The 26,118-nt window shown below is 44.3% G+C and overlaps 1 protein-coding gene across 2 annotated transcripts in view; it reads right to left on the bottom strand.

Moving 5' to 3' along the window:
- The window catches only part of LOC311236070 (uncharacterized protein), a 182,557-nt gene that overhangs the window by 48,022 nt on the left and 108,417 nt on the right, over nt 1-26,118 (bottom strand). For both annotated transcript variants that reach the window (XM_084323663.1, XM_084323664.1), the window contains 5 exons: nt 25,268-25,516; nt 22,515-22,727; nt 8,338-8,519; nt 7,885-8,068; nt 5,225-5,367 (listed from right to left, as the gene is read on the bottom strand). In XM_084323663.1, the coding sequence (XP_084179789.1) occupies nt 5,225-5,367; nt 7,885-8,068; nt 8,338-8,519; nt 22,515-22,727; nt 25,268-25,516 (971 nt within the window). The remainder of the gene's footprint in view (nt 1-5,224; nt 5,368-7,884; nt 8,069-8,337; nt 8,520-22,514; nt 22,728-25,267; nt 25,517-26,118) is intronic.

Raw genomic sequence — 26,118 nt, 5'->3', positions numbered from 1 at the left:
GAGGTGCAAATCCAGAGCCTGCAGGATAATGAAAGACCCTCACCACCCCAACAACAGCCTGTTCACGCTGCTGCGGTCAGGCAAACGCCTGCGAGCACCAGTAACGAGGACAGAGAGACTTAGGCTCAGCTTCTTCCCCCAGGCCATCAGAGCCTTGAACACTGAACTCTCCACGCACAAGCACACATGAGCACACACACAACACACACACTGTACACGCTCACACACTAGCAGCCACTTTAACATGAGCACACACTCACTCATGCTGCACACGCTCACACTATGGACACTTTACAGAAGGAAAGATCACTTTAAGAATAGCATAGCTTGAGATCGTATAATATAGCATTGTATAGCAGTGTACATAAAGACCCAATGCCTCATCCGTAGTAGGGATGCACGATATTGATTTTTTGACACCGATACCGATAACTTTATGCTCCTCAGGCCGATAACCGATATCGATAACCGATATTTATTGTATTATAATCTTTTTTCTTAATGTATATATTATTATTTTTATCAAATTTTTTTTTCAACATGAAACAAAACATATCACAATACAATAATAATACATAAAAAGACTTCCCAGGACAATAACTTAACACCAACTTAAATGTGACCTAACCAGACAACAGAAACAAAAGCCAAGACAACAGTATTGACTGATAAAGTGACCATATTTATTTTTCCAAATGAAAATTCACAATCCGTCAACAACTTATAATACATCCAACCTAAGACGCTCGAAGCTTTTTGTTCTTCTTTTTTCAAAGCGGAGCCTTGAAAAAAAGGCTTTGAGTGGACACATCACCACCACAACAAGTCACCTGCAACAAGCTAGAAGCTAGAAGCTAGAACCTAGAAGCTAGAAGCTAGAAGCTGCTGTGAATCCAAAGCCAGCTATTGACGAGTCGTTTGCTAAATTAAAGAAGTTTGACAGAAATGACCCAAGGGCTCAAGCCGCTAGCTTTTAAGCAGTCCTTGGTGGTGCAAATTAACCTGGCTACTATGGAGCAATAAGTGACTGCGTTCAACCGAGGGTTGCATCACAGCCATGGAAGGGGCTAGCTTTGCTTAGCTCCTCGCGTCGTCGTAGGCTTCTAAGTTAACACACCATCGTAGCGGTGGTGATGCCGCAGGTGACTAGGGTTGGGCACCGAAAACCGGTTCTAATAGGAACCGGTTCCTAACTTCCGGTTCTGGAACCGGAAGTAACATATTTGAATTTCGATTCTAAATTTCGATTTTTTTTTTTTTTTTTTATACTTTTTTTTTTACTTTAATACCCTAGTTACAGTACAGCAACCAAATTAAACTGTATCAAGTCAACTGAAAATGTGAATAGTATGATTTTCTTTTTGAAATAAAAAAAAATAAAAAATCTCCTTCGAAATAAGCTGTGACCTGTTTTGACCTGCACCTCAAAGAATCGGAATCGAGAATCGTTTAGAACAGGAATCGATATGGAGAATCGGAATCGGAACCGGAATCGTTCAAATCCAAACGATGCCCAACCCTACAGGTGACCCGTCAGGCTGGATGTATTACAAGTTGTTGCCCTTTTCCCTCCTTGTGGAACTTCTCCATTGCATTTATTACAAATAGCAAGCAATCTTTTTCCTCTGAAATTCCGAGTACAGACGCGGCCATCTTTGTTTTTAACGTCCGCGCTGATTCAGAAACTTACGTGCCTACGTCACAGCCAAGAAAGGGAGCGCTCGATTTGTGTAAAACGCCCTGTTCTTAAACCACACGCTGTCAGTCGTACCACAGTACTGGCAAAACGGGATGAGCCTACAGTCAAAACAAACGCACTTCATTCCAATTCACCCACACAGCATTTTCTTTTACCAAAAAATATATTATATTATCGGAGCTATTAATAACGTTATCGGGTTTATCGGGATGACGTCATAATTGCTGATATCGGCCCGATAATTATCGTGCATCCCTAATCCGTAGCTAACTGCCACAGGACCTAGCATGTCCTACCATGCTCTGTAAATAGCTCATGTACAGATACCGATATGCCTACTTTGTTTACTTGTTTATTGCACTATGTCGCTCTATTGGTTGGACTCTTATTATTATTACTTGTACTATTGCACATCGTTGCAGGCGAGACCCCCCGCATTTCACTGTATACCTGTATGCCGTGACAAATAAAACTCTTGTATCTTGTAACTGATGCCTCTCAAACTAATAATTCTGAAAGCAGTCACAGGTCTTGCTTCCCAAACCAATATTACATTATTGTTGTAAAAGCAAAGGGTGATCAACTGTATCATATACTTTTAACAGATCCACAGTGTTTATTTTTATCTTATGCAGATACTATATCATGTGTAAAACAGCTGACATAGTGCTGTGAAAAGGTCCAGTGCCATTTTGAAAATCTGGGATCTCAGATCTCAGTAAGTCACTGTGGAAAATGTCAGTTAAAAAAGCTTGATCATTAACACTTTCGATGCCGGCCGTGTTTTCCTTTTTACCCCCTTGAATGCCGCCACCCACTTCAATGTTAGCGTTAAAAACGCATAATCTATGTTTTAAATTATGGCTATGTGTCTAATCTGCCCGTCGCTTATCAATGACTTGTTTGCAGTCAACATTGTCGAAACGGATTGTTTTTTTTAATTGGTTCATATCCTTTTTATAGCATTTCGAAAAGCTACCGTTCTCTCGAAGATTTCTGGAAAATAGAAAGATTCCCCCATAAACGGCATTTATTGGAATATTCTCGAATACACTAGACACGTTGTCATTTGTCGGCCTATTTATGAATCATTTTCAAATAAACGCTAGATTATCGATAGATATGTGTACTTATGCACGCTATAGAAGCGGGCTGAAAAATCTATTCTCTCATTTCCTCAACATCACACACACACACGCTGATATCTCAGTGAATACAGCTCTGATATCCTAAAACTGGTAACATAGACTCCTTACCTTAGATCAGATGTTCTCCAAAAAGATTATTCCAATTCCTGATCGCCATTCCAAATATCGATTGCGTTTATTGATTGATTATTGGCTGCTGTAAATATATATTCCACGCTGCTTTCCAACTCACGATCACTTCCCTCATCATCAGATTCCTCGCCAGCATAATGGAGCCAGTAGGCTCCCCCCACAGGGATCCAGCAGTATAATCGAATGGCCTGCAGTTACACAGGGATATACGATAGGGGCGGTTTCCCATCTGAGCTCCTAGAAGGTCTGCTGTACCAACGGGAGACTCGGTTGATGAAATATGAATTCAGATCGCAAAAAAAAAAAAAAGAAAAAAAAAAAACTACAATTCGCGTCGTCGGCACTCAACGGGGGGCATGATAAGACGACAATACACGTCGCTGGCACTCAAAGTGTTAAATGTCTAACATTTGTGATATTTTGTCTTCTTTAGTCGCACATGCAATCGGGCAGTAATCACTAATTCCTAGTTCGACACCACAGGCAATCATTTTCATTGGAGAAAAATAAGATCTATTTTTGGAGAATATAAGATCAATCAGAGTAGACCAAGAACAATCTTTCAAATCTGGTCTAGCGAGGGCTCCCGGACCCGGTGATCTTTGCTGAATGTCTTTCTCTGTCTATCTCCCATTTCCTCCTCTCTCTCTCTCTCTCTCTCTCTACCGGACTGCCCGGTAGCAAAAATCAATAAAAACCTACAAAAACATAACTTGTCCGAAAGGACAAGTAACAAAAAAAGATAATTTGGTCTAGCGGGTTATGTTATCAGCTGAGACAGATCCAGGCTACCACCAACCTCCTCAAGATAATAGGATATATCATTTAGCAAGTCCAAGTTAAAGTCACCCACAACAATCAGCTCAACATTGGAATACTGAGAACTTAGATCCGCTATTGCGTCAATGGAACCAACCCAATCGAGAACCTCAGAGCAATACAATTCAATACATCTTGGTCTGGTGACAGAGAAACACCATTTAACATAAACAACAAGGTTTCTGGAGTAAGCTTCTATTCTTTTTTTTTTATCCACTTTTTCTCCCATTTTCTATTTTCTCCCATCCCAATTTCGTATCGTCCAATTCAACCCTCCCCTGTCTCGAACGCTGTTTCTTGCCTCCCACAAGCCGGCTGCAATGTGGACGAAGCCATACATAGCACGAGTCCCCTCCGATACTCGAGGTAGCAGCCGTTGCATCTTTTCACCTGCGCGGCGCGATCTTTCAGCGTCAGGGGTCTGCGCTTTGGAGGGACGCCGCCTCCATCGCTTCCTGATTCTACTGCGCAGGCGCACCAACCGACCTGTAGGAGTCGCTGTCCACAACGTCCGATCCCCACCCCTCAGTTTTCCCTCCCCCTAATACTGCCAATTGTATTAGTGCGGACGACCAGCTAAACTGAAAACAATGTGGAGAGCTGGGCTCGAACCCAGCGTCTCCAGCATTGGTGGTGAGTGCCTTGCCCACTGCACCACCTAGCCGCCCATGAATAAGCTTCTATTCAAGTGAATTAATCGTAGTCCTTTTCTATTCTTAAAAGGTAAATGGATTAAGTGGAGCGTTTTGGAGCAGGAGTGGTGATTCTAGTAGAAATGATCGAGGAAGCGGTGTGTTGTTGCATCAAAGCAGTAGTCAGAACTGTTACTAAATTAAAGGGACTCCTAATAACCACTTTGAGGTTGTGTTTTATAGGCCTATACAGTTAATAAGTACATGTATTTTAGAGTCAAGAGTGTCACAGTCATCGAGCGCAAAGCACATTACATGACTTCATAACTCATGTTTCCACTAAGAGGGGCGGAGGGGAGTGTGTGTGTGTGTGTGTGTTAGAGATAGGAAGCGCTTAGACAAGGTTATGAAAGAAGAAGAGAAAAGAGCAGCGACATGAGGACAGATGTGCTCAGTACGGCCCCCCAGGCTCTGATGACCTTGAATGGACGCAACACAACACACACACAAAGGCAGACAAGAAGGCAAACAGACATGCACACCCACACCCACCCACCCACCCACCCACACACACACACACACACACACACACACACACACACACACACACACACACACACACACACACACACACACACACACACACACACACACACACACACACACACACACACACACACACACACACACACACACACACACACACACACACACACACACACACACACACACACACACACACACACACACACACACACACACACACACACACACACACACACACACATCCTCACCAGTTCTTTAGTAGAGAGTGTGCGTCTCTCTTTCCGGATGATGAGGCGGTCCCGGACCCCCAGCCCGGCGAACAGCTCCCTCCACCCGGCCACGTCCCCGTCCGTCTCCACGTAGCAGGGACTCAGCAGCACCCAGTCGCAGCCTGACGGAGGGAGCAGGTATAGCCACGCACAGAGCAGAGTCAAGTCAAGGGTATTTTAAAGCGGCTCTTAAATCACAGTTACATGTCGCCAAAGGGCTTCCGCAACACCGCCTGAACCCTTAAAGCTCGGTGAATACGAGGAAAACCTCCCACAAAAAACCTCAATATGAAAGAAATGGAAATTCAAAGAGGACAGTCCAGTGTGTGTGTGTGGTTAAAAATAAAAATAAATTAAAAGCTAACCCTAACTAACCTTAGTCATGCACTTGTCCTAATAAACTAACCTACACTGTAGTACTCAACACTTTGATGAACATTGTTACTCAGCTGATAGATTTGTGCCCTTCCTGATGACCTGTCGTACAGAACTTGTAAGTCGCTTTGGATAAAAGCGTCAGCTAGATGACTAAATGTACATGTATGTGTGTGTGCAATGGCATACCCATGTAAGCGTGAATAACCTGCTTCTCGGACCATCCTCATACACCCTGCTGGCCTGGGATTGATTCCCAGCTAAACCTAATCAGCTGTGTCTCTGCTACTCTATCTGATTCTCAGCGTTCCTACTGTCTCAATAACAATCAGTCAGTCAGTCAGTTAGTCAGTAGCGTCAGTCAGTAGCGTCAGTCAGTAGCGTCAGTCAGTCAGTCAGTCAGTCAGTCAGTCAGTCAGTCAGTCAGTCAGTCAGTCAGTCAGTCAGTCAGTCAGTCAATCCTGACTCTTATAGACTCTTCAATGTAAACGTTCTAAATAGACTAAAGTAAATTTCCTGCTGCAGTGTAATATAGTCAGCTGACGGGTACAAGCTGTTCCCTTAGCAATGCAATTCCACTGAAACTGTCTCTAGGCTGGTGCCCTGTTGGTCCAGCAGAGAGGGGATTTGAGACAGACAGAGGTGGAGATAACTAATATGTAGCATGAACAGAGAGAGAGAGAGGAGGTGCGTGGTGGTCAATGTCCCTCTCTCTCTCTTTCCTTCCCCTTTGGAGAGGTCGAGCCACTCTGATCCGTTTTACATCACACATTGTTCAGCACTCAATCTCTTATGTAACACACACATGCACACAACCCCCCCCCCCCACACACACACACTGAATAGCCCTCCACCCCTCTACCCTGTTCAACCCTCCCTGGCATTTCATGCTTTCTTTACCCTCACAATGAAAGCAGAATCTCACACACGACATTCCCCCACAAAATACACACACACACATTCCCAAACTGTCCCCAGAAGAGAGAGAGAAAAGAAGGAACAAGCTAGAGACGGGACGAAACAGGCCTTTGTGAATGTTCCCAAAAGGAGAGGGCACACAGGCTTTACTTGTGGGTGCCAAGTCTGCAGCTTGGACACTGTACCCAGAGAACATTCAGAGATCAGTGCAAAAGTTCACATCCACTCTCATGTGACGTGTATATGCCTCCTACCATGTTCAGTCATAATGACTCATCGTCATCGCCATCATCATCGCACCAACATCTAAGTGATGTTTTGGGGGTTTTGTCACATTTTCCCAGAACAATGTCTGGCCTTTCGTGATCGGTAAGAATCTTAAAAACCTGAGCTACGATGGCCTTATTCCAGTGTGTTGAGCTCACTTATATAACTTTGGAGGCGATTTCCTCTAAAAGCTTGATTTGGCAACACTTGATATTGGCTGGAACAACACAGGCTCACGTGATATTAGGAGTAGAGGAATAATAACGGTATGGTTAGAAAGACAAGTTCATCCTCGTTCCAACCATGTAGAAAACTCAACAGAATCAACCAAGTTACAGTTATCTAGCATTTATTTTGTGCATGTATGCACACGTGTGTGTTGATCTACGTATCGTCATGTGATTATAACCCTGTCAACCCTTACGAAAAGGTTATTACTAGGGATGTTCGATATTGGCTTTTTTACCGATATTGTCCAACTCTTAATTTCCGATACCGATATCAACCGATACCGATATATGCGTGGTTTCCCCCCCCAAAAAACTGAATAATTTCAGGTAATTAACATTACATATCTCTTGACGTGGAATTAACACAACATTATGCATACTTTTGACAATAAATAAAATAAGAATTTGTTCTTACTTGCTTGCCTGGGTAAATAAAGGTTAAATAAATGTAAAAAGAAAAAATAATTAAAAAGATTTTATTTTTGAAAACAGATACCGATAATCACTGATATTACATTTTAATGCCAATATCGGCAGATAATATCGGTAGGCCGATAATATCGGACATCCCTAGTTATTACAGTAGTTTGATGATCATTTCAGTTCTGCCATGTAGGTAGCAGCCGTTGTATAAATTATAATATTTACCATGGTACTGCCATGGTACAGGTTGTGTATCACCGTGGTACAAGTTGTGTATCACCGTGGTACAAGTTGTGTATCACCATGGTACCACATGGTATAATCTTATTTAAAACATGATACAGATGGTAACGACACATCATGGTCTGCTCACTACCATAAAACCTTTTCACAAGGTCTGCTCCACGGTCCTGCATGTTAACTTACCAGGCAGTTTGCTGGGCAGGTCCATGTTGTCGTACTCCTTAGAGAAGTGCACTCTGTCCTGCGCTGGGCAGAGTAGACCCCTGCTGGTGAGGACCGGGAGTGCGGTGTCCGAGTACTCCTGGCTGGAGGTAGAGTGGCGCTTGATGAACACGAGGTAGCTCACCACCACCTGCTCAGGCTTGGACTACAGGCAGAGTAGGCAGAGTAGGCAGAGTAGGCAGACAGACAGACAGACAGACAGACAGACAGACAGACAGACAGACAGACAGACAGACAGACAGACAGACAGACAGACAGACAGGAAGGAAGGAAGGAAGGAAGGAAGGAAGGAAGGAAGGAAGGAAGGAAGGAAGGGAGGAGGAGAGTGAGAGAGTGAATGAGTGAGACAGAAAAAATATTACTGAAAATCTCAAAGCTTGTGTGTGTGTGTGTGTGTGTGTGTGTTCACAGTACCTTCCAGCTGCTGCTCCTGAGTGCAGGGTAGATGTGTTTCTCCAGCACCTGCTGGGGCTCCAGCTCATGGACCCCCAGCCTCCTCAGCAGCTCCCTCACCTGCTCCCCCTCCAGAGGCTCCACACAGCTCAGGAGAGATGGACGAACCACACTCACATCCTCGTACAACGCTGACAGTGGCCCTGCAGAGAGAGATACAGAGAGAGATGTAGAAATAGATGTAGAAAGAGGGGGATGAGGAATTGGAGGAGTGCATTATCAAGGAGATGCAGTATATTGAGGGAGAGCATAACGAGAAAGGCTCCAGTGACCCACTTCCTGAGACCTGCATCCATGTGCATTAGCCCACTGACCTCCATGCTGCTCAATAATGCATAAGAACACTGTGTTTGGCTCAGACCTCCTTCCAACGCTACCTTCCCCGTCTGCCTGACCTGCCTTCAACAGCTGCTCCCCTTAACGGAGCCAGTAGGCTTTGCTCAAGTGTCAGCACCACCGGCAGCAGAATGGCAAATCAAATCAAATCCAAATACCGGCCGCATCCTGCCAGATGGCAGTGTCGCCCACCATTTGAAACCTTATATCTCACCCTGTGTTATGGTTAAATCCCTCCGGGCGCTAAATTTAGACGGAGCCGAGTAAAATCGCTTCATTCGACCACTTCGAAAAGCATCTGGCACACTCTATCCATAAGTTGTGCCAAATAATGTACGGGACCAGATGGACACCAACACTGGAAATCGGGATCAGACAATTGGAATATTCTTTTTGGAATACCCCCGGCCGGGGTAGTGCTTCGGCTGTAAGACGAGCATGTAAGACGTGCTTTTCGCCGCTCCGCCGGTTTGTGACAAACTTCAATTATAAAGAGTCCTTTAACTACGTTTTTTCTTTTTGGACTTTGGACACTGGACAACGTATGTTCATCTACTAGTCAGGCAGACTTTTCGACACTTTAAATCGTCCATGGGTCCTGTTAAACCCAAATTAAGGACGATGCGTGCAGGACAACAAACAATCTTTGATCAGCCTCCCGGGCCACCCCCACCGCACGCGCCAGCTGCTAACATGACCAGCGGCAGCGCCTTTGATCTAGGGGCCTTACAATCAATGCTGAACTCGCTGAAGGAAGATATTTGTGGCAGAATTGACTCATCGGCAACTAACCTGAGAGCTGAAATCCTTGCAGTGCGCACGGAGCTGGTGAATATTACTGAACCATTGCTGCTGAAAATAAATGAACACGGGCAAACTATCTGCGAGTTGGAACGTGTGACGAGCGACCACAGTGACCAGCTCTCCTCGCTTGACTCCACTGTTAAGGAGCTCACGTCACAGGTGAAATTACTAACCGACAAATGTGAGGACCTAGAGGGGAGATCGAGGAGGAACAACCTTCGACTCGTGGGGATACCTGAGGGCTCGGAGGGTCCGCGGCCAACGGAATTCATCGGCCGCCTACTCAAGAACCTACTGGGCCTGGATGATGAGCCCCTACTCGACAGAGCCCATCGCACTTTGCGGGCTAAACCCAAAGTGGGAGAGACGCCTCGTCCGCTCATCATCAGGGTCCACTTCTTTCATCTCCGGAACGAAATCCTACGTCGGGCCAGCGCGACCTCCCGTGACACCCCTCTACTCTTCCAAGGCAAAAGGCTCTCTATTTTCCCTGATTACACCGGCGCTGTTTCCAAGAAGAGGGCTGCGTTTGGAGGAGTGAAACGTGAACTCCATGCCTGTCCTGGTATCAAGTTTGGGCTGATGTTTCCTGCGGTTCTGAAAATCACTCTGCCGAGTGGTTCAACGCACACGTTTGAAGACCCGGCCGCCGCCTCGACTTTCATAAACACTAAACTCAGAAAAGCGGTTCCCCAGACTGTAACCATCAGCTGAAAGGCAAGTTCATAATTCATGTCCATATGACTGAGCATATACAGACTATTTCATTTTGGGACTACGATATTTCACAATATTAACATTTGTCACATTTGGAGAGGGCAGGAGCTCCGGGCACCACACCACACGCGTATCTCAGCGGGAGATGCTTCGGCGTGAGGGGGGAGGGGGGAGGAGGGAGGGGAGAGGGGGGAGGGGGGAGGAGGGAGGAGGGAAGGGGGAGTAATGTTGTCTGTATCAGTTCTTTTTTATTTTTGTGTACTTGGCTTGGTCGCCCTATTGCAGTTTTATTTTATTGTTTTCAGTGTTTCTCATTTGCGGTGTACCCAGCACATCTATTCATTATCTTGCCGGTATTATGACCCAACCTAGATCAGCACAGCGGTCGGGAGGTGTACTTAGGTTTTGCAGCTGGAATTGCAGAGGCCTAAATCAACCGATCAAATGTAGTAAGGTGATACATCATCTTCAACATCTTGGCGCTAACATTGCTTTCCTTCAAGAGACCCACTTAAAGGGATCGGATCATATCAAATTAAAGAGGAGATGGGTGGGTCAGGTTTATCATTCGTCATTTCAAGGGAAATCCAGAGGGGTAGCCATTCTAATCCATAAATCTGTCAACTTTGTTTACTCCGATATTATCTCGGATCCTGGCGGGAGATTTGTGATAGTTATAGGACGGCTGTATGATGTACCAGTAATTCTGGCTAATGTATACGGCCCCAATTGGGACAATGAGAACTTTTTTCAAACACTGTTTGCCAGGATACCTGATATGTCAACACATTATCTGATTCAGGGTGGAGACCACAATGTCTGGATTAATCCTAGATTAGATCGCTCATCACCCAGGAATAGTGTACCTTCAAGATCTGCCAAAATCATTCATGCCTTTATGAATGAATTCAAGGTCTCTGACCCCTGGCGATTTTTAAACCCACAAGGAAGACAATATTCTTTCTTTTCACATGTTCATCAAACTTATTCTCGTATTGACTTTTTTCTGATTGATAATCGACTCATCCCATCACTACACTCCTGCTCTTATGAAGCGATCGTATTGTCGGATCATGCTCCAGTGCTTCTGGAGTTGTGCTTCCAGGAATATAACAACTCGCCACCTCCCTGGCGCCTAAATTGCCGTTTATTGTCAAATGAGAATTTTGTTAATTTCATACACAACCAAATCGATTTTTTTATATCGACCAATAAGACCCCTGAGATTTCAGCATCTTTACTATGGGAGACATTGAAGGCATATCTGAGGGGTGAGATAATCTCATATAGCGCCTATGAAAGGAAGGATAGAAAAAAACAGATGAGTGACTTGACTAAGCAGATTAGTCAATTAGATAACATACATGCTACTCAACCATCCCCGGATGTCTATAAAGAACGTCTCTCCCTCCAAGCTAAATTTGATGTCCTCTCCTCTGCTTACGTGGAGGATCTAATGATTAAATCCAGACAGACGTACTATGAGCATGGAGACAAGTCTAATAAATTATTGGCCCATAAGTTACGACAGGCCTCTGCCTCACATCAGATCCCTCAAATCCAGACAACCAATGGTTTAACTACGGATCCCAAGCTAATTAATGAAGAATTTAAAAACTTTTATTCCTCCTTATATACATCTGAACAAACCTCTGACCCTTCTGCCTATGATAATTTTTTTAATTCATTGGATATACCACAGATAAACCCAGAGGCTGCCACAGGGCTGGAGGGACCAGTCACGATAGATGAGCTCAGAGAGGCCGCCTACTCTATGCAAACAGGGAAGTGTCCGGGGCTAGATGGTTACCCTATAGAGTTCTACAGGAAATTCTTTGATAAACTGGCACCCATTTTAATTGACATGTATGCAGATTCATTTAGGTCACTTAAGTTACCCCCATCCCTTACTCAAGCCTCGATTTCTCTGTTGCTAAAAAAAGATAAAGACCCCCTATCCTGTGGAAGTTATCGTCCTGTCAGTCAGTTGACGGTAGATTTAAAGCTTCTATCAAAGCTCTTAGCTATGCGCTTAGAACCTGTCCTTCCCACTATCATATCTCCAGACCAAACAGGTTTTATCCAGAATAGATATTCATTTTCCAACATTAGACGTCTCTTTAATGTCATATATAGCCCTTCCTCCACAACTAGCCCGGAGGCTGTCATCTCACTAGATGCGGCCAAAGCTTTTGACCGTGTGGAGTGGGGATATCTTTTCGACACATTGAAAAAGTTTGGACTGGGGGATAACTTTGTAGCTTGGGTGAAATTACTTTACACCTCTCCCACTGCCTCAGTAAGGACTAACAACACACGTTCAGCACAGTTCCATCTACACCGCTCCACGAGACAGGGTTGCAATTTGAGCCCACTCCTGTTCGATGTTGCCATTGAACCGTTGGCCATCGCACTTCGATCAGACCTTCGTATAAAAGGTATAATCAGAGGGGGTGTTGAACAGAGGACCTCCCTATATGCAGATGACCTGCTTCTATACGTGTCTGACATCTCCACATCTATTCCAGCTGCACTTGACATATTCACCCGATTTGGCCGTATTTCAGGGTATAAACTAAATTTAGACAAAAGTGAACTTCTTCCATTGAATGCAGAAGCTCGAAGTTATCCACTGCATAACTTCCCATTGAAAATTTCCCCCCATGGCTTCAAATATCTCGGTATCCAAATTAGGGATACATTTGGGGACCTATTCAAATTTAATTTTGGCTCTCTACTGACTCGATTTCAGGAAGATTTTGAACGTTGGTCATTATTACCTCTCTCTCTTGCTGCACGTATCAATTGCGTTAAGATGAACTCTCTCCCAAGGTTTTCTTATCTTGTCCAGTGCCTGCCTATCTTTCTTCCCCACTCATTCTTTCAAAAAATTGACAGCCTAGTGTCCAAATTTATTTGGAATAACAAAGTTCCCAGAATTAGTAAAGCTCTATTACAAAGGAGTAGATCTCTGGGTGGCATGGCTCTACCTAACTTCAGAGCCTACTATTGGGCAGCCAATCTCAGAATCATACAGCAATGGCTACAGTCAGACAAACCTCTGGTGTGCCCTATGTGGGTTGACATCGAAGCCTCATCTGTCAAACCTGCTTCACTAACCGGTCTTATACATGCCCCCATTAGTTCTCCATTGGCCCCCTACTTCAAAAATATAATCGTTAAAACTACATTCAGAATTTGGAATCAATTCAGACGCCACTTTGGGTTTAAAACTCTATCCCACTTGGCCCCGATAGCAGCTAACCCTTTATTTCACCCCTCATTGATGGATGGAGCATTCTCCTTATGGGCCTCACTCGGTATTAAAACACTAGGTGACCTATATATAGATAATGTTTTTGCCTCCTTTCAGCAATTATCAGAGAAATATTCAATCCATAGCCGACATTTCTTTCGGTATCTACAGATTCGTAGCTATGTCTGTAGCATTAACCCTATATTTCCCAACCTTCCAGAGGTAACACCCATCGACTCCTTTTTAACCCCGATGTCTTCCATCAAGGGCATGATATCGACTATGTACAATCTCATTCTCTCCTTATGTCCAACCACAATACACAATATTAAAAGTAAATGGGAGGAGGATTTAGAGGAGGAGATCTCGGATGACATTTGGGTTGACATTCTACGTCTTGTTCATTCTTCTTCTATTTGTGCAAGACACGGGCTGATACAATGCAAAATTGTTCATCGAGTACACCTGACGAAAGTCAGATTAGCCAAAATGTATGAAGATATCGATCCTATATGTGATAGATGTCATTCGGCCCCAGCCACATATACTCACATGTTTTGGACATGCCCCTCCTTGCACAGGTATTGGACAAATATTTTTGAAACCATCTCGGGAAGTATTGAGACAAATCTTGAACCAAATGTATTGACAGCGCTTTTTGGATACTCCCCACCTATGTTATCACTTTCAAAGCACAAAGCACACGTTGTGGCATTTACCACTCTACTGGCCAGGCGGCTGATTCTGTTTAAATGGAAGTCCGCTGCTCCCCCCACTCACCTTCATTGGATTAGAGACATACTATACTTTATCAAACTTGAAAAGATAAGATGCACTCTGAGAGGTTCTTCATCTATGTTCAAGAAAACGTGGGGTTCATTCCTTGTACTTGTGGATGATGTACAGTTCCATACTATTCCAGAATAACAATTTGTATGCTGCTTGTGGGTATTCTTCTGTGTGAACGTTAATCCAACGTGAGTTATTTGATATACCGGATATACATTGGAGAAGCATATTTGGGTACCTAAACATGTGCTATATATTTGATATACTATGTATATACGTTTGAGACGACTGTCGAGCGACCAAGTCAGTGTTTGTTTGTATTATTATTTACTTTTGAACTCTGTTTTATTTTCTCTTGTTTTTTATTTTTTTATTTTATTTTATTTTCTTCTGTTTAATGTTGTTATCTGTTCTATGTGGACAATGACAATACAACAATGTATATATACAGACATATACTTATAATGTCTATGTCCTCAAAAAAGTATAATAAACAAAAAAGTGAAAAAAAAAAGGAATACCCCCGGCCAAAGTTTTTTTTTTTTGATCCACTTTCTCCCATTTTTCTATATTTTCTCCCATCTCAATTTCGTATCATCCAATTCAACCCTCCCCTGTCACGAACGCTGTTTCTTGCCTCCCACAAGCCGGCTGCAATGTGGACTAAGTCATACATAGCACAAGTCCCCTCCGGTACTTGAGGTAACAGCAGTCGCATCTTTTCACCTGCGCAGCTCGATCTCTCAGTGGCGAGGAGTAACGCGTGGGAGGCTCACGCTGCCCCCGACACTTCCTGATTCTACTGCGCAGGCGCACCAACCGACCTGTAGGAGTCGCTGTCCACAACGCCCGATCCCCACCCATCAGTTTCCCACCCCCTAATACGGCCAATGTGTATTAGTACAGACGACCAGCTAAACTGAAAGCAAATGTGGAGCGCTGGGCTCGAACAGGCAATCCCAGCGTCTCCAGATTTCGTGGCGAGCGCCTTGCCCACTACGCCACGTAGCCGCCCTACCCCCGGCCAAAGGTAAGGACTATCTGACATCAATTTCAGTTTGATCCAACAATGTTTTCATATCGATCCAGCTGATCGTGTTCAACACGAATGCCGTTACTGGCCATCAAAGCATAAAAAACCACCCCCCCCCCCTTTCATGCATTCATGATGAAACATAATACCTATTATATACATTTGATTTGGAAATAGTAGCGTGTCCAGGCAAGAAACGCCAACGCTTATAGTAGAATACACGTAGCGCCCTATAGAACTCAGCGTTTCAGGAATTATCCCGGATCACTCCTAAACTATACTTATATTCACCACGGGGTAACGCGCAAACGTATGCATGAAAAAAGTATCTATTTTTTTGTATGTTCGACCGAAGAAAGTCACTGTCAAATGACTATAGTATTGTCTCCATAGCTATAATATAGAATATAGATATAGCTCTCCAAACATAGTGACGCACAGTGAAAATATGTCATGGAAACTTGGCATGTTATCCACAAGGACCAGGCTAATGGCTGGTGCCCAATGTGTTACCACTTTGAGTGCCAGCAGGGGGCGCACAATTTAGCGTTTAGCGCTCTATTCAATGAGAGGGCGAGCACATTTGCGAACTCATAAATTATATCTTAAATTATGGCTATGTGTCTAATACGCCCGTCGCTTATCAATGACTTGCTTGCAGTCAACATTGTCGAAACGGATTGTTTTTTCATCTGTACATTTCCGTTTGATACCGTTTTGAAAAACGCTCGTTTTTGGAAATCTCCAGAAAAAAATTTGATTCTGCAGGAATCACCCTTTACTGGAATACACAAAAAACGTTGTAATTTTTCTGCCTATTTATGAATCGTTTTAAAATAAACGCTAGATTATCGATAGTATATGTGTACTTATGCACGCTAGAGAAGCGGGCTGAAAAATCGATTATCTTATTTCCTGATCAGCACACACACATATAGGGCCCACGTTGATATATGTGAAAAAAGCTCTGATTACCCCAAGACTGGTAAAATAGATTCCTTACCTCAGATCAGATGTTCTCCAAAAAGATTATTCCAATTCCTGATCGCCATTCCAAATAGGGATGCCCCGATCGATCGACCACCGATCGTTATCGGCCGATAATCAGTATAAATATGCGATCGGTGATAATGTTTTATTTTCACCGATCGTCAAACCCGATCCACTCGCTGTCGCTGAGTTCTGTCTCAGACACCGGTGGTGCGGCGTCTGCTCTCGAGTCCAGCCCCTCCCGCACGCATGTAAACACGGGTCTAGTCTAGTGAGACACGGGAGGACGGCGTGTCGGCGTCTCCCTGAGCTAACGTTAGCTTAGCTACCGTTACAAAATGACCCAGTCAACTATTCACTTTTAGTTTAATACATGATGAGGCATTGTCTAATCGAACGGTATCTAGCCGGCCAGCTACCGATAGCTCCTGACATCAACAAACGCTCCACAAAGTCTAGTAGGTAGGTATGATACCTGTTAGCTGTTAGCTGTTAGCTCACGTTAGCGCAAGTTAGTTCACTGTTAAAAACGAAATGTCCCATTGAACTAAATAATTCACTGAGGCGTTGTATTAACGTTATATATCCGGCTAGCAGTAGCTACAGATAGCTCCTGATATCAATGTCTTATAACACTGATTCGATGCGTATTCGAGCTGAGGGCTTGCTGAGCACAGTTAAGTAACGTTATACCAATAGGGTCCAGGTGCAGCGCCGGAGAATCCTGGCCGTAGCTCGAGGCTACTCGAGTATAGGTCCAGCTGCAGCTCCGGAGAATCCTGGCTGTAGCTGGAGGCTACTAGAGTACACACAGACAGTGGAGCTTGTTGCGCGGTGGCGATGTCTCGCAGATAATACAAGTACAAGTCTAATTATATAATATATATATTTTATATAAAAAAAAATTTATATAAAATAAAATTTAATTTTCTTTTAATCAAAAACGATCGGTATCGGATCGGTAGATATGGCTCACGACGATCGGTATCGGTGGCAAAAAACGTGATCGGGGCATCCCTAATTCCAAATATCGATCGCGTTTATTGATCCAACGCTGGGTGCTCGAAACACATATTCCACATGCGTTTTCATTCAGTCCAATCCAAAGGGTGCATTACCATCCGGGAGACGATAGGGGGCAGTATTTTCCCTGTTCGAGCTCAGAGAGAGTCCCAGTGGTAACGTGAGGCTAGATTGATGAAAAATTAATGGAAATCGCGAATAAAAAAAATAACGATTAATAACGAGATTTCTCGTCGTTGGCACTGAACGGTTGGCATGAAATAACAAGAATTCTCGTTGTTGGCACTCAAAGTGTTAAACAAGTCAAGAAGAAACATCACAATAAATCAAGAACAAAACAAACCATGAAATCCAAAATAAAATGTTAAATAAATAAATGCAACACTCCCAGACATCCATAGGTAAGGAAAAACTCACTAAAAACCTACTGTAGCAATAGGAAGAAAAATAAATGGCACCCAGGAACCTGGACCAAACTCAACTGTGACTTGACAAGACCGTCTCGTTCACTCAAGAGATTTACAAAACTCTATTCTTCTGACCCGAGACTGCCTCGTTCACTCAAGAGATTTACACAACTCTATTCTGACTTGAGACTGTCTCGTTCACTCAAGAGATTTACAAAACTCTATTCTGACTCGAGACTGCCTTGTTCACTCAAGAGATTTACAAAACTCCATTCTGACTCGAGACTGCCTCGTTCACTCAAGAGATTTACAAAACTCTATTCTGACTTGCAACTACTTGTTGGGCACAAACCTGTTAATATTCCTCAATGGGAGAAGAGGGGAGTTCATACTCTGGAAGATATATGATAAAAACGGTCTTCAAGCGTTTCAGGACCTAAAGGTTTTATGATATACCTGGCGAATCATTCTTCCTTTACCTACAACTAAGGTCGGCGCTCAGGGCCCACGGTGTACTCAGTAGGCGTTGCACCCACACCCTTTTGTCGGGCTTATCGGTGACAGGACAACCACAAGAGGGTTTGTCTCAGATTTTTATATACGATATAAAAAATGTACATTAGATACAGTCTGGCAAGGGGACATCCCAGAGTTAGACCCTGAGTTTGACTGGGACGACGTTTGGACAAATGCTCCATTAGCCTCCCGCAACCCTAATCACCAACAAATTCATTTAAATTATATTCATAGGACGTATCTCACACCTAGGAAACTGTTTGCTATGGGACTGGTGGCCGACTCCCGGTGCACTTTATGCTCTCTCTAAGAGCCACCGGCACGTATATGCATTATGGTCTGGGATTGCCCGCCAGTGGCCCATTTCTGGAAATCTATAGCAGCTAGACTCTCAGGCACCTGTAACATATCGATTCCACTCACGGCAGCAACATTACTTCTAAACGATATATATCTTCACTACCAACATCCATACAACAGAAAATAATTATTCTGGCAGGTGTTACAGCAGCCAAAAAACGTATCGCTATGAGATGGAAATAACCTGAGAATGTCACAGTAATTAACTGGTCCCTGACATTGCTGGACCGTATTTATTTGGAGCTATCGACTGCTCGGGTGGTTGGCGGTGGGACAAGCAGGTATTGATTTGTGGACCACTGCGGCCCAGGTGGTCAAGAGCGCGATGTAGCGGCGGAGTGGGGGTGAGGTGTTGGTCCTTTTTTGTGTTGTTTGCAGTGTTTTTATTTTCTACTTGGTATCTTGTATTTTGTATTTATTAGTTAAGTTTTGGTCTGTATTTCTTATTATCTTGTCATTATTATTACTGTTGTTATTGTTGATGTTGTGTTGTCAAAAGAAAATTGAAAATAAAAGAATTTGATACAAATAAAAAACTCTATTATGACTTGACAAGACTGCCTTGTTCACTCAAAGAGGTTTACAGAACCGGCCCTAAAGATGCCCTGGTGGAAAAGGCGTATTTGTTGTTCTTCGGTAAACAGAGTAAAACATGTTAAATAAAAAGAAGGTTTGACTTAAAGAAACATTTAAATTGATCTACAAAAGACTTGCTTCATCTTCAGGGTTGATATTTGTAGGCTGAGGCAGATATGCTACCTTGACAATGAGCAGAGAGAGACATTAGTGACGGGTCGTTTGCCAACAAGCGGTTATATATGAACTGGCAGGGTGGTGAGGGGGTATATTGTGGGGCGGCGTGGCTCAGGGGTAGAGCGGGTCGTCCAATGATCGAAGGGTTGGTGGTTCGAATCCCGCTCAAGCCCATGTCCATCCCACTGCCGTTGTGTCCTTGGGCAAGACACTTAACCTACTTGCCTCGTATGAATGTGTATACATGTGAATGAATGTTGGTGGTGGTCGGAGGGGCCGTAGGCGTTGATTATTTGCAATTGTAGCTTACCACCACCGGTATGACTGTGTATGAACGAATAATGGACTCTGAAGCGCTCTGGGTGTCATGAAGAGCGCTATATAAATCCAAGTCATCATTATTATTATTCATTATTATATGGGACATTAGACAAAATACATTTTTCATTCAATAAAACCTCCACACCCCAAGCTCCGGTGCTCAGACAAAACTGCTATTGCCAAAAACCCGGTGAGTTTATATTGAAACACACCTCCTTGAACGCACCAACAACAGATGCCATGCCAGAGTACAGATAACGACAAGAGCGTTTTTTTTTTATCTACTTTTTCTCCCATTTTCTATTTTTCTCCCATCCCAATTTCGTATCGTCCAATTCTACCCTCCCCTGTCTCGAACGTTGTTAGACCATGGCTCCCACAGGCCGGCTGCAATGTGGACGAAGCCTTGCATCACGTGTCCCCTCCGGTACTCGAGGAGGCAGCCGTCGCATATTTTCACCTGCACAGCGCGATCTCTCAGCGGCGGGGGTCTGCGTGGGGACACACCGCCCCCGTTGCTTCCTGATTCTACTGCGCAGGCGCACCAACCAACCTGTAGGAGTCGCTGTCCACAACGTCCGATCCCCACCCACCAGCTTCCCACCCCCTAATACTGCCAATTGTATTAGTATGAACGACCAGCCAAGCTGGTAGCAATGCCGAGAGCTGGGCTCGAACCCAGCATATCCTGCATTAGTGGCGAGCGCCTTGCCCACTGCGCCACTTAGCCGCCCCGACAAGAGTGGTTTTAAAGCAAACGCTGGATCAGCTATGCCTATGGGCAGGCGTTGCACAACCGCTCACTATGGCACTTAGCACCTCCACTAACTTCTTTCCTGGGGGAAACCCTGGGAAACCTAAATGCACCCAGTGAATGGCTCTTTTTTGGTGAACGGAGCCAAAAGAAAACAGCTCTCAAAAAATGCACACCGGTAACAGATGTGTCCTCTCCTCACCATCAATCTCTTACGTCAGCGGGGACATAACTCTTTCATTTCATTTAATCACATTTCCGAAAAATAACAGACCTCGTATCATTGACTCAATACAGATGACACACGATTACAATTTGTTACCAGATCTGACCGTTCACCTGGCACCACTTTTCCGAGCGATGGTAATTTCTGCCGGCAGGATGAATCACTTGAGTGTGTGGCTGGCTAGGTAGGTGAAGTAGATGTATGTTATGTTAAGCCTGAATAAACGCAGAAAGAGACGCTCACACAGTAAAAAGGCACAAAACCGGTTAAGTCTCCATTAATATTGAAGAGCGGCTGTACACCGTGGGAGCAGCATGCGCTTAAAAATATCAGAATTATATTATCCACGCCTGACATCCTAAATCTCCGCTTCAGGGAACATTTTACAAACGTTATGACGCAAAATAAACGACACTGATGTTCCAGTGTCGCTGTGATGCGTGTGAGTGTGTGAGTGAGCGAGTGTCGCTCTATTCTTAGCCAGAGGTTGATTCAGTCATACATTTATTCAGTGACTGCATCGCGTGCGTGTGAAAGCATGTGTGGGGGGGCGGCGGGGACAGCTGTTGACGTAGGTTCTAGAGTAATTCTAACTAGAGCTGAAACGATTCCTTGAGTTATCTGATTTAACCCACAGCGCACTGTTTTTCACACAGACGATGATTACTGTTGTGGAACGCTGTGGAACACCAAAAAGGCTGGAACGTGAAGAGATTTCAGGCGCGGATTGCAAAATGGAAGAAGATAGAGAAAATAGCGACGAGCAAAGAGACAGGCCCTAGAAAACCCCAAACATTTAGGATCATTTCAAGCTGAAAGAAAAGGAAAACTCTGTACAGTGTCTATATTGTAAAATCAAACTAGGGACCACAATAGCACTTTGTCAATGCTTCAGCATCTCAGCAGAAAGCATTGCACGCGCATGTTGCTGCACTTTGCCCTCATCTGCCGGCTCCGGGCTGCGTTTTTGCCGATCAACCAATACATTGTTGGAAAGTTGAATTTCCAACCCCTTTTGATCGTCACCCTACTCGATCTATTGCGTCCTTCCAGTCTCAAGTTACGAGACGAAACATCCGACGAGCGTCATTTGACAAGCCATTCGGACAAGTGACCACGTCCGGTTTGGCCAGGTCCTGAGCGGACCAGTCACCTCTGATGGCGAAAATGATTGACCACCTTTGTAGCCAATGGAATTCTTGAGTCAGGGGTGTCCCACCGCGAGGGCTGATTGCAACGAGAAAGACAAAGAAGAAGCCAGGGAAGTTCTTTGTTTTGACTAGCGCCTCGAAATCAATGGCAGCAGACGGCCATTTTGGAGAATCATGCCGAATTAACGCCAGTACACACATAAAAAAGTTTTGTCAAATCAACTTTGGACCTGTAAGTATCAGGTCTCCTTTCATGTGCAATAAGTATAAAGTATAATAAATAGCTAATTACTTTGGGTATGCAATCGCCAGGCGTGTTATGCAAAATTAGCCCCCTTTTTGCCCAATGCATAAGAGGTTAAAGCAAAAGTTATTTCTTATGCAATTACTCAGATTAATCGATGGAATAACAGGTAGAATACTCGACTACTAAAATAATCGATAGCAGCAGCCCTAGTTCTAACTAAGGGCTTCACCGTGAAGCACTTTTGTAACATTTGTTTGGATAAACGCTATATAAATCAGGTTATTACTAATGACGTACATGTGAATTCTTATATCTTATTTGTATCTTACTATTACTACTTATTGTTACCATTCTTGTATTCATTGTTGATTCTTAATTGTGCACTGTTGCCCCTGTATTGTTGTGTATTTGACAAATAAAAAACATGAACTTGAATAAAGCTAACTACTATCTACCAGCTTGAGCCTGGGCCGTCTTCTTGCCGGTCTTGCTTTCCTCCATGGGAAAGAACACGCCCTCCCCGCTCAGCGCCACCAAGCGTCCGTCGGCCAGGGGGATTATGGGTAGGTCTCTGAGAGTGTTCAGGATGGAGTCCCCCTCGCCGTAGCCGTGCTCCAGGGCGCGGAAGTTACACACCAGCAGCCTGGCCAGCCGACGCAGACCGTGGTCTGGAAGAGAGTTAGGACTTCACATCACATGGCATACCTGTACGTCACATGGCATACCTGTACGTCACATGGCATACCTGTACGTCACATGGCATACCTGTACGTCACATGGCATACCTGTACGTCACATCACATGGCATACCTGTACGTCACATGGCATACCTGTACGTCACATGGCATACCTGTACGTCACATGGCATACCTGTACGTCACATGGCATACCTGTACGTCACATCACATGGCATACCTGTACACATCACATGGCATACCTGTACGTCACATGGCATACCTGTACGTCACATCACATGGCATACCTGTACATCACATCACATGGCATACCTGTACGTCACATCACATGGCATACCTGTACGTCACATGGCATACCTGTACGTCACATGGCATACCTGTACGTCACATGGCATACCTGTACGTCACATCACATGGCATACCTGTACACATCACATGGCATACCTGTACGTCACATGGCATACCTGTACGTCACATCACATGGCATACCTGTACATCACATCACATGGCATACCTGTACGTCACATGGCATACCTGCACGTCACATGGCATACCTGTACGTCACATCACATGGCATACCTGTACACATCACATGGCATACCTGTACGTCACATCACATGGCATACCTGTACGTCACATCACATGGCATACATGTACGTCACATGGCATACCTGTACGTCACATCACATGGCATACCTGTACGTCACATCACATGGCATACCTGTACATCACATGGCATACCTGTACATCACATGGCATACCTGTACGTCACATCACATGGCATACCTGTACGTCACATCACATGGCATACCTGTACGTCACATGGCATACCTGTACATCACATGGCATTCCTGTACGTCACATCACATGGCATACCTGTACGTCACATGGCATACCTGTACGTCACATGGCATACCTGTACATCACATGGCATACCTGTACGTCACATCACATGGCATACCTGTACGTCACATCACATGGCATACCTGTACGTCACATCACATGGCATACCTGTACGTCACATCACATGGCATACCTGTACATCACATGGCATACCTGTACGCATCACATGGCATACCTGTACGTCACATCACATGGCATACCTGTACATCACATCACATGGCATACCTGTACATCACATGGCATACCTGTACGTCACATGTAGAGATGTTCCGATACCATTTTTCCCTTTCCGATCCGATTCCGATACCTAAGCTTTGGGTATCGGCCGATACCGATATTTATCCGATACCAGTGCATAAAATTTTTTTTTTTTTTTAAATTATATAAATTATACTTTTTTTTTTTTTTTAGATACTGTTATACTGTTTTTTTTAGTAATAACTAGAACGTATGGTATTTATTCAACAACAGGTGATTGTATAGATTTGTATTAGTATCATTAATCAATGAGTATGGGCTGCAGCACTGCAGATATACCCTACTCCAATGATCCACACGGACATTAAACGGTGTTGCACTCGCTACTCAGTGGCTCTGCAGATATACCCTATTCAGTCTGTAAGCTAGTGGCAGATAGACCGTTCATGTTGTGATTTTTGATGCAAAATAAATATTCAACATTCTCTTTTGAAACTCCGCCTCAGACTCTTATCCTTTGGCACTTGCTGTACTTTGCTTGCAGGTCTGCAGCCATTATTGCTGGATTATGTGAATAGCACCAACTTTAGACACGGTAACGTTATCAAGCTAAGCTAACTGACCTAGCTCGCCTTCCCGCATCGACATTAAGATAACGTTAGTAATAGTCAGCTAACGCTAGTCCGTAGCTACTTAACTTAAATACAATTCACCGTGGGTGCATTATTGTTGATAGACGGTCACGGACAGTGTTAGGTCCTGGAGAAAGGACAGGCGATCATCTGATTTGATGTAACGTTAAAAGTGGATGTTGTTCCAACTAGCTATCTTTCCAGCTAATGCTATCATAACACCAGCCAAACACATCCCGATTCCCGTCCGAGCTCCCCGTCACACCGCACTGTCGGGGACAATGGAATTTAAGAAAGTGTATCTGCTGTTAAAATGACACAGCATCACACTTTAAAACATGTTCATTTTATAATCCTCACTCTCCGCAGGACTCGGCAGGAGATAAATTACATCATGGGATCGGAGGCTAGAATTTACGTGTACTCGCCGATACCGATACTAGCATTTTAGGCAGTATCGGCGGCATTTCCGATACTAGTATCGGTATCGGAACAACTCTAGTCACATGGCATACCTGTACACATCACATGGCATACCTGTACATCACATGGCATACCTGTACACATCACATGGCATACCTGTACACATCACATGGCATACCTGTACGTCACATCACATGGCATACCTGTACGTCACATCACATTTCAGTTTGTATTTTAAATGATACAAAGATAAAAAAAGACTTCAAATGTTTTCTATTGCAAGTCTATTGCAATTAATCTGTGCAGCTGAATTGGGAATCGGCAGCAGAACACACACACAGACACACACACACAAACCTGTATTGATGCCCTCTCCCTGCATCAGCTCCTTGGCCATGGCTGTGGTTACAGTGGTGACGTCGGAACCCCTCAGGCGGCGGACCCCCAGGCTTGTAAGCAGAGAGATGGGCGGGGGCGGGTGCAGCCCCGGGTGGAGGTAGGCCAGCGACAGGTGCCTGTCAAGCTCCTCCCCACCAATCACATCCCGGATCACGGCGTCCTGGCACACAGCCACCTGGGACGGCAGCTTGTACACCACGTCGCCATCTGGAGAGGGCGGGACGCGGCACAGAGGAGTACAGCGGTAAGCAACATTATTTAGGATAGAAAGTGACGTGGTTGATGTTGATTGTTGTTTGCATAAACTGCTTGAAGGTTAAAGGATGTATCTGGAGGCTGCGTTTGAAGAAGAACACTGCAAGCAGAGGGAGATGGGAATAGAACAGTGCCTGTTTGCATTAAAGACATAATGAGTATAATTATCCTACAAAACACTGTATAGACTCATACAAACATGATCCCTCTCCGTCATCACTTATGATCCACTAGAAGTGTGTGGTAGGGATGGGACTTTCTAGCAAAAGTGATATTCGAAAATCGCTGGTTCTTAACACTTTAAGGACCAGCCACGTATATATACGTGTTTCGGTGCCATGCGTTGTGGACCAGAGGCACGTATATAGCCGTGGCAAGTTGTTATTCTTTTATTCCATATTAATAACCGGATCAAGATCCCCGATCGACTCTGCAGATCTACCCGCCTCTGTGGAATCGGCAACATGCAATACCGGCCAGATCCTCTTAGGGGCGCCATCGCTCCACTGCAGTGTCATTGTGGGCGAATGGATATTTTTTTTACCCTCCAACAG

Source organism: Notolepis coatsorum, assembly GCF_963971535.1.
Source record: "Notolepis coatsorum genome assembly, chromosome: 10".
NCBI lineage: Eukaryota > Metazoa > Chordata > Actinopteri > Aulopiformes > Paralepididae > Notolepis > Notolepis coatsorum.
The sequence above is the reverse complement of the archived record's forward strand: the minus strand, read 5'-3'. Positions and strand labels throughout refer to the sequence as shown.